Raw genomic sequence first — 13,204 nt, forward strand, 5'->3', positions numbered from 1 at the left:
GCCTTATCCTGAGACTATGCCCCCTAGTTCTAGACACTCCAACCAGGGGAAACAACCTCTCAGCATCTACCCTGAAAATCCCCTTCAGAATCTTGTATGTTTCAATGAGATCACCTCTCATTCTTCTAAACTCCAGAGAGTATAGGCCCAATCTACACAATCTCACATCATAGGACAGCCCTCTCATCCCAGGAATCAATCTAGTGAACTTTCATTGCACCGTCTCCAAGGCAAGTATATCCTTCCTTAGATAAGGAGACCAAAACTGTGCACAGTACTCCAGGTGTGGTCTCACCAAGGCCCTGTACAATTGTAGCAAGACTTCCTTACTCTTGTACTCCAACCCCCTTGCAATAAAGGCCAACATGCCATTTGCCTTCCTTATTGCTTGCTGTTTTTTTTTTATTCGCTTATGGGATCTGGGCCTCTCTGGCAAGGCCAGCATTTATTGCCCGTCCCTAGTTGCCCTTGAGAAGGTGGTGGTGAGCCACCTTCTTGGACCGCTGCAGTCTGTGTGGTGAAGGTACTCCCACAGTGCTGTTAGGCAGGGAGTTCCAGGATTTTGACCCAGTGACGATGAAGAATCGGCGATATACTTCTAAGTCAGGATGGTGTGTGACTTGGAGATGGTGTTCCCATGCGCCTGCTGCCCTTGTCCTTCTAGGTGGAAGAGGTCGCGGGTTTGGGAGGTGCTGCAGTGCATCTTGTACATGGTACACACTGCAGCCACGGTACGCCGGTGGTGGAATGAGTGCATGTTTAAGGTGGTGGATGGGGTGCCAATCAAATGCGCTGCTTTGTCCTGGATGGTGTCGAGCTTCTTGTGTTGTTGGAGCTGCACTCATCCAGGCAAGTGGAGAGTATTCCATCACACTCCTTACTTGTGCCTTGTAGATGGTGGAAAGGCTTTGGGGAGTCAGGAGGTGAGACACTCGCTGCAGAATACCCAGCCTCTGACCTGCTCTTGTTGCCACAGTATTTATGTGGCTGGTCCAGTTAAGTTTCTGGTTAATGATGACCCCCCCCCAGGATGTTGATGGTGGGGGACTTGGCGATTGTAATGCTGTTGAATGTCATGGGGAAGTGGTTAGACTCCCGCTTGTTGGAGTTAGTCATTGCCTGGCACTTGTGTGGCGTGAATGTTACTTGCCACTTATCAGCCCAAGCCTGAATGTTGTCCAGGTCTTGCTGCATGAGGACATGGACTGCTTCATTATCTGAGGAGTTGTGAATGGTGCTGAACACTGTGCAGTCATCAGCGAACATCCCCATTTCTGACCTTATGTTGGAGGGAACGTCTTTGATGAAGCAGCTGAAGATGGTTGGGCCTAGGACACTGCCCTGAGGAGCTCCTGCAGCGATGTCCTGGGGCTGTGATGATTAACCTTCAACCACCACAACCATCTTCCTTTGTGCTAGGTATGACTCCAGCCAGGGGAGCGTTTTCCCCCCCCCGATTCCCATTGACTTCAGTTTTACTAGGACTCCTTGATGCCATACTCACCTCTGGCATTCAGCTCCTTTGTCTATGTTTGGACCAAGGCTGTAATGAGGTCGGGAGCCGAGTGGTCTTGGCAGAACCCAAACTGGGCATCAGTGAGCAGGTTATTGGTAAGTGCCACGTGATAGCACTGTCGATGACACCGTCCATCACTTTGCTGATGAGTGAGAGTAGACTGATGGGGCGGAATTGGGCAGGTTGGATTTGTCCTGCTTTTTGTGGACAGGACATACCCGTGCAGTTTTCCACATTGTCGGATAGATGCCAGTGTTGTAGCTGTACTGGACCAGCTTGGCTAGAGGCGCGGCTAGTTCTGGAGCACAAGTCTTCAGCACAATAGCCGGGATGTTGTCGGAACCCATAGCCTTTGCTGTATCCAGTGCGCTCAGCCGTTTCTTGATATCACGTGGAGCGAATCGAATTGGCTGAAGAATGGCTTCTGTGATGGTGGGAACCGCGGGAGTAGGCCGATATGGATCATCCACTCAGAAACTCTGGCTGAAGTTGGTTGCAAACGCTTCAGCCTTGTCTTTTGCACTCACATGCTGGGCTCCACCATCATTGAGGATGGGGATATTCTTGGAGCCTCCTCCTCCTGTTAGTTGTTTAATGATCCACCACCATTCACGCCTGGATGTGGCAGGACTGCAGAGCTTTGATCTGATCCGTTGATAGTGGGATCGCTTAGGTCTATAGCATGCTGCTTCCGCTTTTTAGCATGCATGTAGTCCTGTGTTGCAGCTTCCCCGGGTTGGCACCTCATTTTTAGGTATGCCTGGTTCTGCTCTTCTACACTCCTTGTTCAGTTTTGAACTGCTAGATCTGTTCTGAATCTATCCCATTTAGCATGGTGGTAGTGCCACACAACACAATGGAGGGTGTCCTCAGTGTGAAGACGGGACTTCGTCTCCACGATGACTGTGCGGTGGTTACTGCTACTATTGCCGTCATGGACAGATGCATCTGCGACAAGTAGATGGGTGAGGACGAGGTCAAGTAGGTTTTTCCCCTCGTGTTGGTTCTCTCACCACCTGTCGCAGCCCCGGACTGGCAGTTATGTCCTTCAGGACTCAGCCACTCTTGGTGATGGACACTGAAGTTCCCTACCCCGAGTACATTCTGTGCCCTTTCTACTCTCAGTGGAGTCACATATAGGCCAGACCAGGTAAGGACAGCAGATTTCCTTCCCTAAAGGACATTAGTGAACCAGATGGGTTATTACGACAATCCGCTAGTTTCATGGTTACCATTACTGATACTAGATTTATTTAATTGAATTTAAATTCCCCAGCTGCCGTAGTGGGATTTGAACTCACGTCACTGGATCATTAGTCCAGGCCTAGTAATTTGGATTACTAGCCTAGTGACATTACCACTACGCTGCCGTTCCCGTGTAGTTTAAACAATCCTGCCCTATAGTTACATCTACCAGCAATCTTGGGAATTTTGTGCCAGTAGAGTGACATGGGAGTAAGAAATGTAAAGGTTGATTTCCATTTAAAAGACGTCTACACTGTAAAGCAAAGGTTTTATGACGTTCCTGTCAGACCACATTTGGAATACGGAGCGCAGTACTTGGCTTAGAAAGGGTACAGTAATGAACAAGACAGTGAAGTTTCTCCAGGTACTGGAGATAGACAAATCTCCAGGACTTGTTGGTTTCCATCTCAGGATTTAAAAAGAAATAGGTGGAGAAACTGCAGATGTATAAGTCATAATTTTCCAAAGCTCACTAGATTTAGAATTTGTGCCTTTGGAGTGGAAAATTGCAAATGTCACTCCATTATTTAAGAAAGGAGGGAGAACCAAGGTAACTAGAGACCTGTCACTTTAACATCAATTGTGAGGAAGTTAAAGAAAGACTTGCATTTATATCAAGTTACTGGAATCTTATCAGAGACAGAGTGATTGACCACTTGGACAAGTATCAGCTATTAAAAAGTCAGCTTGGATTTGTGATGGGTAAGTCATGTCTGACTAATGTAGTTGAATTTTTTGAGATCACGAGCAGGGTGGATAGGGAAGTGTGTATGGAAGGTATTTGATGAGGTTCCGCACAAGAGATTAGCAAAAATGAAAGCACAAAGAATTGCAGGCAATCTTGTGACATGGGTCAGTAATTGGTTGGCAGGTAGGATACAGAGAGTAGGAATAAAGCAAACACGCTCACCTGAGTCATAAGGTTGTATGTTCAAGTCCCCTTCGAGACTTGAACACAAAAATCTCAGCTGACACTTCAGAGCAGTAAAGGGAGTACTGCACTGTTGGACGGTGCCATCTTTCGGATGAGACATTAAACTGGGGTCCCGTCTGCCCTCTGGGGTAGACAAACGATCCCATGGCACTACTTCAAAGAGCAGGGGAGTTATCCTGCTGTCCTAGCCAATATTTATCCCTCAATCAACATTACTAAAAACAGATTGTCTGTCATCATCACTGCTGTTTGTGGCAGCTTGGCCTGTGCAAATTGGCTGCCACATTTCCTACATTACAACAATGACTACACTTCAGAAGTACTTCATTGGCTGTAAAGTGCTTTGGGACATCTTGAAATGCAAGTCTTTTTTTGATTGACAGGATGTGTATGTGGTGTTCCGCAGCATTTCACCATATATATATTAATGAGTTGGATGAAGGAATAGAGTTGTACAGGAAACTTTCTGGTATCCGGCACCAACGGGACCAAGTTGGTGTCGTCCCATCAAAACTACCGTATAAACCAGTGCTAATGTTAAAACATACGGAGCTTCTCAGCTCCGTATGAAACAACAAACCCTGTTGCTTAGCAACAGCTTCAAAACAGTCAGCCGCAGCTTAAAAGCGTCTCTGTAGCTAAGCAACAGCTTCAGCTAGACGCTTGGGAGCCACGACTGGAAAAAAAAAGCAACGAGAAGTAAAAAAACTTATAGGAAACGGCTCCTGAATTTTGCCGGTAGATAGAGCTTTCCGGACATTTAACCTCCAGTTAAACGAAAGTTTCCTGTATATCCAAATTTGCAGATGACACTAAGTTAGGAGGCACAGAATGTTGTATGGATGGGAACAGGAAGTTGCAATGGGACGTAGAAAGACTGGAAGATGTAGTTCAGTGCAGGGAAGTATGAGGTTATCCACTTTGGATTTATTAGGGTAGATGCAGGGTAACTATTTCCTCTGGTGAGGGAATCCAGAACAAAAGAGCATACTCTTCAAATTACAGCTAGACCATTTAGGAGTGAAATCAGGAAGCATTATTTCACACAAAGGGTAACAGAAATCTAGAACTCTTGCCCAAAAGGCTGTGGATACTGACTCAACTGAAATTTTCAAGACTGAGATTGATTTTTTTTTTGGGGGCAGGTGTTAAGGGAAAAAGAACAAAAGCAGGTAAATGGAGTTGAGGTTTGGATCAGCCGTGATTTAACTGAATGGTTGAACAGGCTCGAAGAGCTGAATTGCCTATTCCTGTTCCAATGCAACACTTAAAAAGACAGTAAAGAGATATACAAGATATTAAATAGTATAAATAAGAAACAATTATTTTGGAAGTGCAACGAGAAGGGAAGACAGAAATGGAAATAAGTAAAAACTATATTTAAAATTGATACTGGATAAAACTTCAGTGCTAAATGTTTACAATAATTTACCTAGAGGCAAAACAATGGAGTTATTCAAAATACAATTAAAGTCCATGATGGGAGAGTTAATGTAGTGGAGTCAATGGACCGAATGGGCTTTTCTCACTTTAGACTATGCATATGTTGACCAGCAGCTGTTTGTATTGTCCTCCGGTATTTTACAGCAAAATGTGTTGGGTCTTTTAAAGATGTAACAATCAGCTCACACTGACAATATTTTCATTGCTGGTTCCACTCTAAAATTTTCATTCAAATAGCTGAAACAAAATGCACACTTACTAGCAAATAAAGGGATACCAACTTATCACCATGTAAATATTCCCCATTAACATCCTCTTGAAAACGAGCTTACACTGACTGTAACAGCAGATTTGTTTGAAACTAAATGAAACTGACTTTCTCTTTCTTTCAGGATAATGAGTTTGTTTTTACCATGGATGAAGATGGGAACATTGCGGCAAGTCAAAATAGTGCAGGTCCAACACAGACTAACTTGCAGCTTGGTGACACTTGGCTGCAGCCTGGAACACAAAATTCTACCCTTATGGAAAATCTGGACACAGCATTTATTGACAACATTGATGATGCAATGTTATTAGAAGCTGTTGAAGACACTGAATTTAATGTTGCTCCTAATATACAGTCAGAATTGAACAATGAGGAGCCTGAAGAACTGTCTGACAATGACCTACTGGCAGCTGTGAAGGAACTGGAGACATCTGCAAGTACAGGTATGAAATAGAAGCTGCTGAAAATATATAGGGGGCAACACAAAATCTGAAAGAGGTAATTTTCAATAAGACCCTTGATTCGAACTGGTCTCATCTGAAACATTTCATACAGCATCTTAGCATCTATTTCCAGGATTTCCTGATCCTATTTCTCGTGGAACGTTAAAGCTCTTTTGCTCCTATTTACAGCATTGAGGGTTTTCTTTTTCTCTCTACTAGGCTGTATATGAAATGAATGCTTGACATTTTGTTTATGAACTGTACATAAGTTATTTTTACATTTAACGAAAATATATTAAATACTACATTCTTTTGCTTAAAAAAAGATTTGAATATATAGAACCTTTATTTTGATACACTATTTGCTGCTATATAAAAAAAAGGGCACATTTAATACATTTTAAGGTAATGAGACCAAAGTAACTTTCTGTAGTACACAGCAAAGTTTTCAGCTTATATAAATATTCTTCCACTGCCATTTGTATTAAAACATTAGAAAATGCAATAAAGATAAACTACAAAGTTTGTTTCATCAATACAAGCCATATCAGTCAAGATGATGTATATGCCTATAAAAGACATGTAGTAGATATTGCTGTTTCTGGATAGATAGCAGATAGAATCTGGAAGGGAGGAGCACATACCCCTACTGGAGTCTATACAATTTTCCACTCAAATTAATTAAAATGGATGGGTTTCCTTACAGGCACATGCTCCTCTCTGCCTGTTTTTCCTCTCTATTGTGCCCAGTCAATCCAATAGCCCCCCCCCCCCCCCCCCAAAAATCACCATTTGCCCTATAATGGCCAGTTTACATCAGTCATCTTCTATACACCTCTTGGCTGCTGTCTTTGTAAAACTGTGCTTTAGTTCTTGTCCAGTGATTGCTGTAATTTTGTATTTATTATCTGCAGCTGTTTTTCTGCTCCCAGAAGTCCACGTGCTTCTATCAGCAGAGCAGGAAAGCTAGAAATATCATACTGTCGGTAAAGAGAGAAAGAAATTAAAACCAGCACCAGAAGAGTCGGTCATGCAAATCATTGTCTTCATTCTAACCTTTTGCCTTATGGAATGCACAAAAATGGAAAACCTGGGAAAATTCTGTCGATCATATCTGCACAGATCAGGATTAAACAGAGTGGACTTGAACAGAGTGCTTTGTTTGGGAATTTGGAGGAGAGGGAAGGAGTTGTTGCTTTTTGCCTACACTATTTGTAGTGCTTTGTGTTATAAGTAGATATTTAATTGCAGTATCCTTAACTTAATCTAGATCAAGTAAGTAGTCAGGAAACACTAAACTAAGTTACTAATTACAAATTTAATTAAATAAATCAAGGTCACATAGGGATGGCAGTGCAGGCGGTGTGCCACAACTGCAGCATGTGGAGAGCATTGTGATTCCGGACATTGAGCCGGCATCTTGAGGAACTTCAGCTCAGAGTTTTTGAGCTGGAGTCTGAGGTGCAGAGATTGCGGGGCATCAGGGATAGTGAGAGTGACCTGGACACTTTGATCGAGGAGGCAATCACACCCCTTAGGTTAGGTTAGTTCTGTTCCTGGGACTAGGGACAGGGTCACTGGCAAGGCTTGGAAGCTAAGCAGAGCCAGGCCTGGTTAGTACCTGGAGGGGTGACCATCAGGGAAGACCAGGTGCAGAAGGTCACGGAAGGAGCCCCAAGGAGGGGTGGTTGGTGAGAAGGTCACGGAAGCAGCCCCGGGCGTTGGGCTGAAGATTGTCGGACAGGAGGAATGGTGGAAATGGAATGGCGGCGCGCACAGACACAGCGGCTTTGCTTCTCCCAGGACGGTGCTATTTACGTTTAATGTTAATGTTATTTGTACTGGACTCATGGGAGCTTGCAAGATCACATTTCGTCGTTCATGTACTTGTGCATTGTACAATGACAATAAAGTTGAATTATTAATTAAGGTAGTAGTACTGGTCTGGTTAGTGATCAGGAACAGGAGGGGGTGTCTGCAACTCAGGCAGGTAAGGGGACCCCAGGTGCAGTGCTGAAGGAGCCTCAGCCCTTGTCCAACAGGTATGAGGTTCTTGCTGCCTGTGTGGATTATCATGGGTGACTTTAATCAACATACAGATTGGGCTAACCAAATTAGTAACAATACTGTGGAGGAGGAATTCCTAGAGTGTATACGGGATGGTTTCCTGGACCAATATGACGAGGAACCAACTAGAGATCAGGCCATCTTAGACTGGGTATTATGTAATATGAGAGGATTAATTAGCAATCTTGTTGTGCAAGGCCCCTTGGGAAGGAGTGATCATAATATGATAGAATTCTTCATTAAGATGGAGAGTGAAGTAGTTGACTCAGAGACTAGGGTCCTGAATTTAAATAAAAGGAAACTACGATGGTATGAGGCACGAGTTGGCTAGGATAGATTGGGGAACATTACTTAAGAGTTGATGGTGGATAGACAATGGCAAACATTTAAAGATCGCATGGATGAACTACAGAATTTGTTCACCCATGTTTGGCATATAAAAAAGTGACTTAAATGTGGCCAACGAGAAATTAAGGATAGCATAAAATCCAAGGAGAGGACATATAATTTGGCCAGAAAAAGCAGCAAACCTGAGGATTGGGAGCAGTTTAGGATTCAGCAAAGGAGGACAAAGGGATTAATTAAGAGGGGGGAAAATAGATTGAGAGTAAGCTTGCAGGGAGCATAAAAACTGACTGTAAAAGCTTCTATAGATATGTGAAGAGAAAAAGATTGATGAAGTCAAGCGTAGGTCCCTTGCAGTCAATCAGGGGAATTTATAATGGGGAACAAAGAAATGGCAGACCAATTAAATACATACTTTGGTTCTGTCTTCACAAAGGTGGACACAAATAACCTCCCAGAGATGTCGGGGAACATAGGGTCTAATGAGAGGGAGGAATTGAATGAAATCAGAATTTGTAGGGAAATGGTGTTAGGGAAATTGACGGAAATGAAGACCGATAAATCCCCAGGGCCTGATAATCTACATCCTAGGGTACTTAAGGAAGTGGCCCTAGAAATAGTAGATGCATTGCTGGTCATCTTCCAAAATTCTATAGACTCTGGAACAGTTCCCATGGATTGGAGGATAGCTAATGTAACCCCACTATTTAAAAAAAAAAAGTGGTAGAGAGAAAATGGGGAAACATAGACCGGTAAGTCTGACATCGGTAGTGGGGAAAATGCTAAGAGTCCATTATAAAAGATGTAATAGCAGAGCACTTGGAAAACAGTGACAGGATCGGACAAAGTCAACATGAATTTACAAAAGGTAAATCATGCTTGACTAATCCACTGGAATTTTTTGAGGATGTAACTGGTAGAGTAGATAATGGAGAACCAGTGGATGTGGTGTATTTGGACTTTCAGAAGGCTTTCGATAAGGTCCCGCATAAGAGATTAGCGTGCAAAGTTAAAGCATACGGGATTGGGGGTAAGGTACTGCCTTGGATAGAGAACTGGTTGGCAGACAGAAAGCAAAGAGTTGGAATAAACAGGTCTTTTTCCGAGTTGCAGGCAGTGACTATTGGGGTACCGCAGGGATTGGTGCTAGGACCCTATCTATCTATCTAATATAAATAAAAAATGATCTAGATGAGGGAACTAGATGTAATATCTCCAAGTTGGCAGACGACACAAAGCTGGGTGGGCGTGTGTGCTGTGAGGAGGATGCAGAGAAACTCCAGTATGATTTGGACAGGTTGGGTGATTATACTGCATTTGTCATGCATCTGCCCAATGTGGATAAACGCGAGGTTATCCACTTTGGTGGCAAAAACAGGAAGTCAGATTATTATCTGAACGGCAATAGATTGGGAAAAGGGGAAGTGCAACGAGACCTGGGTGTCCTTGTGCACCAGTCGCTGAAGGTAAGCATGCAGGTGCAGCAGGCGGTTAAGAAAGCAAATGGTATGTTGGCCTTCATAGCGAGAGGATTCGAGTACAGGAGCAAGGATGTCTTGCTGCAGTTGTACAGGGCCTTGGTGAGACCACACCTTGAGTATTGTGTGCAGTTTTGGTCGCCTTATCTGAGGAAGGATGTTCTTGCCATGGAGGGAGTGCAGCGAAGATTCACCAGTCTGATACCTGGGATGGCAGGAATGACGTATGAAGAGAGATTGGGTCGACTGGGCTTGTATTCGCTACAGTTTAGAAGAATGAGAGGGGATCTCATTGAAACTTATAAAATTCTAACGGGACTAGACAGACTAGATGCAGGAAGGATGTTCCCCATGGCGGGGGAGTCCAGAACCAGGGGTCACAGTCTAAGGAGTAGGCCATTTTGGACTGAGATGAGGAGGAATTTCTTCACCTAGAGAGTGGTGAACCTGTGGAATTCTCTACCACAGAAGGCAGTTGAGGCCAATTCATTAAATATATTCAAGAAGGAGTTAGATATATTTCTTAAGGCTAAAGGGATCAAGGGATATGGGGAGAAAGCAGGGACAGGGTACTGAATTTGGATGATCAGCCATGATGTCATTAAATGGCGGAACAGGCTCGAGGGGCCGAATGGCCTACTCCTGCTCCTATCTTCTATGTTTCTATGTGGATGAGCAAGCTGACCATGGTGCAGGAGGCCATTCAAGTGGGGGGGAGTGAAAGGGAATGTAGTTACGGTAGGGGACAATATAGTCAGGGGGGATAGATACTGTTCTCTGGAGCCGCGACCGAGAGTGCCAAAGGTTGTGTTGCCAGGGTTAAAGACATCTCATTGCGGCTGGAAAAGAACTTGGAGTCGGAGGGGGAGGATCCAGTTGTTGTGGTCCATGTAGGAACCAATGACATAGGTAGCACTAGGAATGAGATTCTGCTGAGGGAGTTTGAAGAGCTAGGATCCAAATTAAAAAGCAGAATCTCAAAAGGTAATAATTTCTGGATTGTTACCTGAGCCATGCGCCAATTGGCATAGGACAAACAGATTAGAGGTTTAACTGCGTGACTCAGAATGGCGTGGGAGGAAGGGGTTTTGTTTCATAGAGCCCTGGCACCAGTATTGGGGAAAGAGGAAGCTGTTCCGTTGGGATGGGCTCCACTTAAACCAGGCTGGGACCAGTGTCCTGGCGAACCGAATAACTAGGGCAGTAGACAGGGCTTTAAACTAATGAAGGTGGGGTGGGAGGTTTCAGGAAAGAGTAAATTTAAAAGCAGCGAGAGAAATGTCAAGGCTCTAGAGTAGAGTTTTGGGTAAAAATAAGCAGAGTGGGTCAGGAAGGGACAGAGAGAGTAACAGAGGTAATAGGGCATCAGTAACTACAGTGACATCAGGGAAAAAGAGAAATAAGTCCAAGCTAAAGGCACTTTATTGGTGGGAGTTGTTTATAGGCCCCCCAAACAGTAGTTTGTAGGGCAGAGTATAAATCAGGAAATTAGAGGTGCGTGTAACAAGGGTAATACGGTAACCATGGGGGACTTTAATCTACATATCGACTGGGCAAACCAAATGGAATGTATTGAAGATATTTTACAGATCAGTATGTTGAGGAACCAACTAGGGAACAGGCTATTTTAGATCTAGTATTGTGCAACGAGAAAGGGTTAATTAATAACCTTGTAGTAAAGGGGCCTTTAGGGAAGAGTGACCATAATATGATAGAATTTTATATTGAGTTTGGAAGTGATTTGGATAAATCCGAAACTCGGGTCTTAAATCTAAACAAAGCAAACTATGTAGGTATGAGCGACGAGTTGGCTAAGGTAGATTGGGAAACTCCATTAAAAGGTATGACAGTGGACGAGCAATGGCTAGCATTTAAAGAATACATAATTTACAACAAATATACATTCATTTAAGGCACAAAATCCCCACAGGAAAAGTGATCCAACCATGACCAACAAGAGAAGTTATAGATAGTATTAGATCAAAGGAAGAGGCTTATAATGCTGCCAAAAATAGTAAGCCTGAGGATTTTAGAATTCAGCAAAGGAGGACCAAGAAATTGATAAAGAAAGGGAAAATAGAACGAGAGTAAACTAGGCAGCGATATAAAAACAGACTACAAAATCTTTTATACAGGAAACTCTGATATCCGGCACCGACGGGACCGAAACATCAAAAGTGCCGGACATACCAGAGTTAATGTTTAAACATACGGAACTGAGAAGCTCCGTGTGAATCAACAAACCCTGTTGCTTAGCAACAGCTTCAAAACAGTCGGCTGCAGCTGCAAGCGTCTGTAGCTGAAGCTGTTGCTGTAGCTACAGACCTTGCAGTGCTTGACTGGGGAAAAAAAAAAGCAACGAGAACTTAGAAAACGGCTCCTGATTTTTGCCGTTACATCGAGTATTCCGGACATATAACCTCCGGATAAACCAAAGTTTCTTGTAGTATGTAAAAAGGAAAAGATTAGCAGAAGTAAATGTGGGTCCCTTACAGGCTGAGATAGGAGAAATTATAATGGGGAATAAGGAAATGGCAGAGAAATTAAACAAATTCTGTGTGTCTGTCTTCACGGAAGAAGATGCAAAAAACTTCCCGGAAATAGTGGACAACCAAGGGTCTAGTGAGAATGAGGAACTGAAAGATATTAGTATTCGTAAAAAAGTAGTACTGGAGAAATTAATGGGACTGAAAGCCAATAAATTCCCTGGACCTGATGGCCTACATCCTAGGGTTTTGAAAGAGTTGGCTATAGAGATAGTGGATGCATTGGTTGTCATTTTCCAAAATTCCATAGATTCTGGAACGGTTCCCGTGGATTGGAAGGTAGCAAATGTAACCCCACTATTTAAGAAAGGAGGGAGAGAGAAAATGGGGAACTACAGACCAGTTAGCCTGACATCAGTAGTAGGGAAAATGCTAGAATCTATTATTAAGGACATGGTAACAGGGCACTTAGAAAATAATAATAGGATTGGACAGAGTCAACAAGGGAAATCGTGTTTGACGAATCTGTTGGGAGTTTTTTGAGGTTGTAACTAGCAGAATAGATAAGGGGGAACCAGTGGATGTGGTGTATTTGGATTTTCAGAAGACATTCAATAAGGTGCCACACAAGAGGTTATTAAACAAAATTAGGGCTCATGGGATTGGGGGTAATATACTAGCATGGATTGAGGATTGGTTAACGGACAGAAAACAGAGTCGGGATAAACGGGTCATTTTTGGGCTGGCAGGCTGTAACTAGTGGGGTACTGCAAGCATCAGTGCTTGGGCCTCAGCTATTCACAATCTACATCAATGATTTGGATGAGGGGACCAAATGTAATATATCCAAGTTTGCTGACGATACAAAGCTGGGTGGGAATGGAAGTTGTGAGGAGGATGCAAGGAGGCTTCAAGGGGATATAGACAGGCTAAGTGAGTGGGCAAGAATATGGCAAATGGAATATAATGTGGAGAAATG

The 13,204-nt window shown here is 43.4% G+C and overlaps 2 protein-coding genes across 6 annotated transcripts in view; one reads left to right on the forward strand and one right to left on the reverse strand.

Moving 5' to 3' along the window:
- primpol (primase and polymerase (DNA-directed)) overlaps positions 1–13,204 on the forward strand; it is a 66,266-nt gene that overhangs the window by 46,778 nt on the left and 6,284 nt on the right. Inside the window, exon 13 of one of the 2 annotated variants that reach the window (XM_085980819.1) lies at positions 5,531–6,623. In XM_085980819.1, the coding sequence (XP_085836945.1) occupies positions 5,531–5,860 (330 nt within the window). In that variant the 3' untranslated portion in view covers positions 5,861–6,623. Of the gene's footprint in view, positions 1–5,530; positions 6,624–13,204 lie in introns of those variants that run through there. The other variant, XM_085980787.1, reaches the window with a different exon arrangement.
- Positions 6,177–13,204, reverse strand: part of cenpu (centromere protein U) — a 37,585-nt gene continuing 30,557 nt past the window's right edge. For all 4 annotated transcript variants that reach the window (XR_015076866.1, XM_085980884.1, XM_085980839.1 and 1 more), the window contains one exon: positions 6,177–6,829. Coding sequence is in view for 3 of the 4 variants with exons in the window: in XM_085980884.1 (XP_085837010.1) it covers positions 6,716–6,829 (114 nt within the window). In the remaining variant the exon portion in view is untranslated. The remainder of the gene's footprint in view (positions 6,830–13,204) is intronic.

Source organism: Somniosus microcephalus, chromosome 1 (genome assembly GCF_052327205.1).
Source record: "Somniosus microcephalus isolate GS21.2 chromosome 1, FLI_Smic_1.0, whole genome shotgun sequence".
NCBI classification, from domain to species: Eukaryota; Metazoa; Chordata; class Chondrichthyes; order Squaliformes; family Somniosidae; genus Somniosus; species Somniosus microcephalus.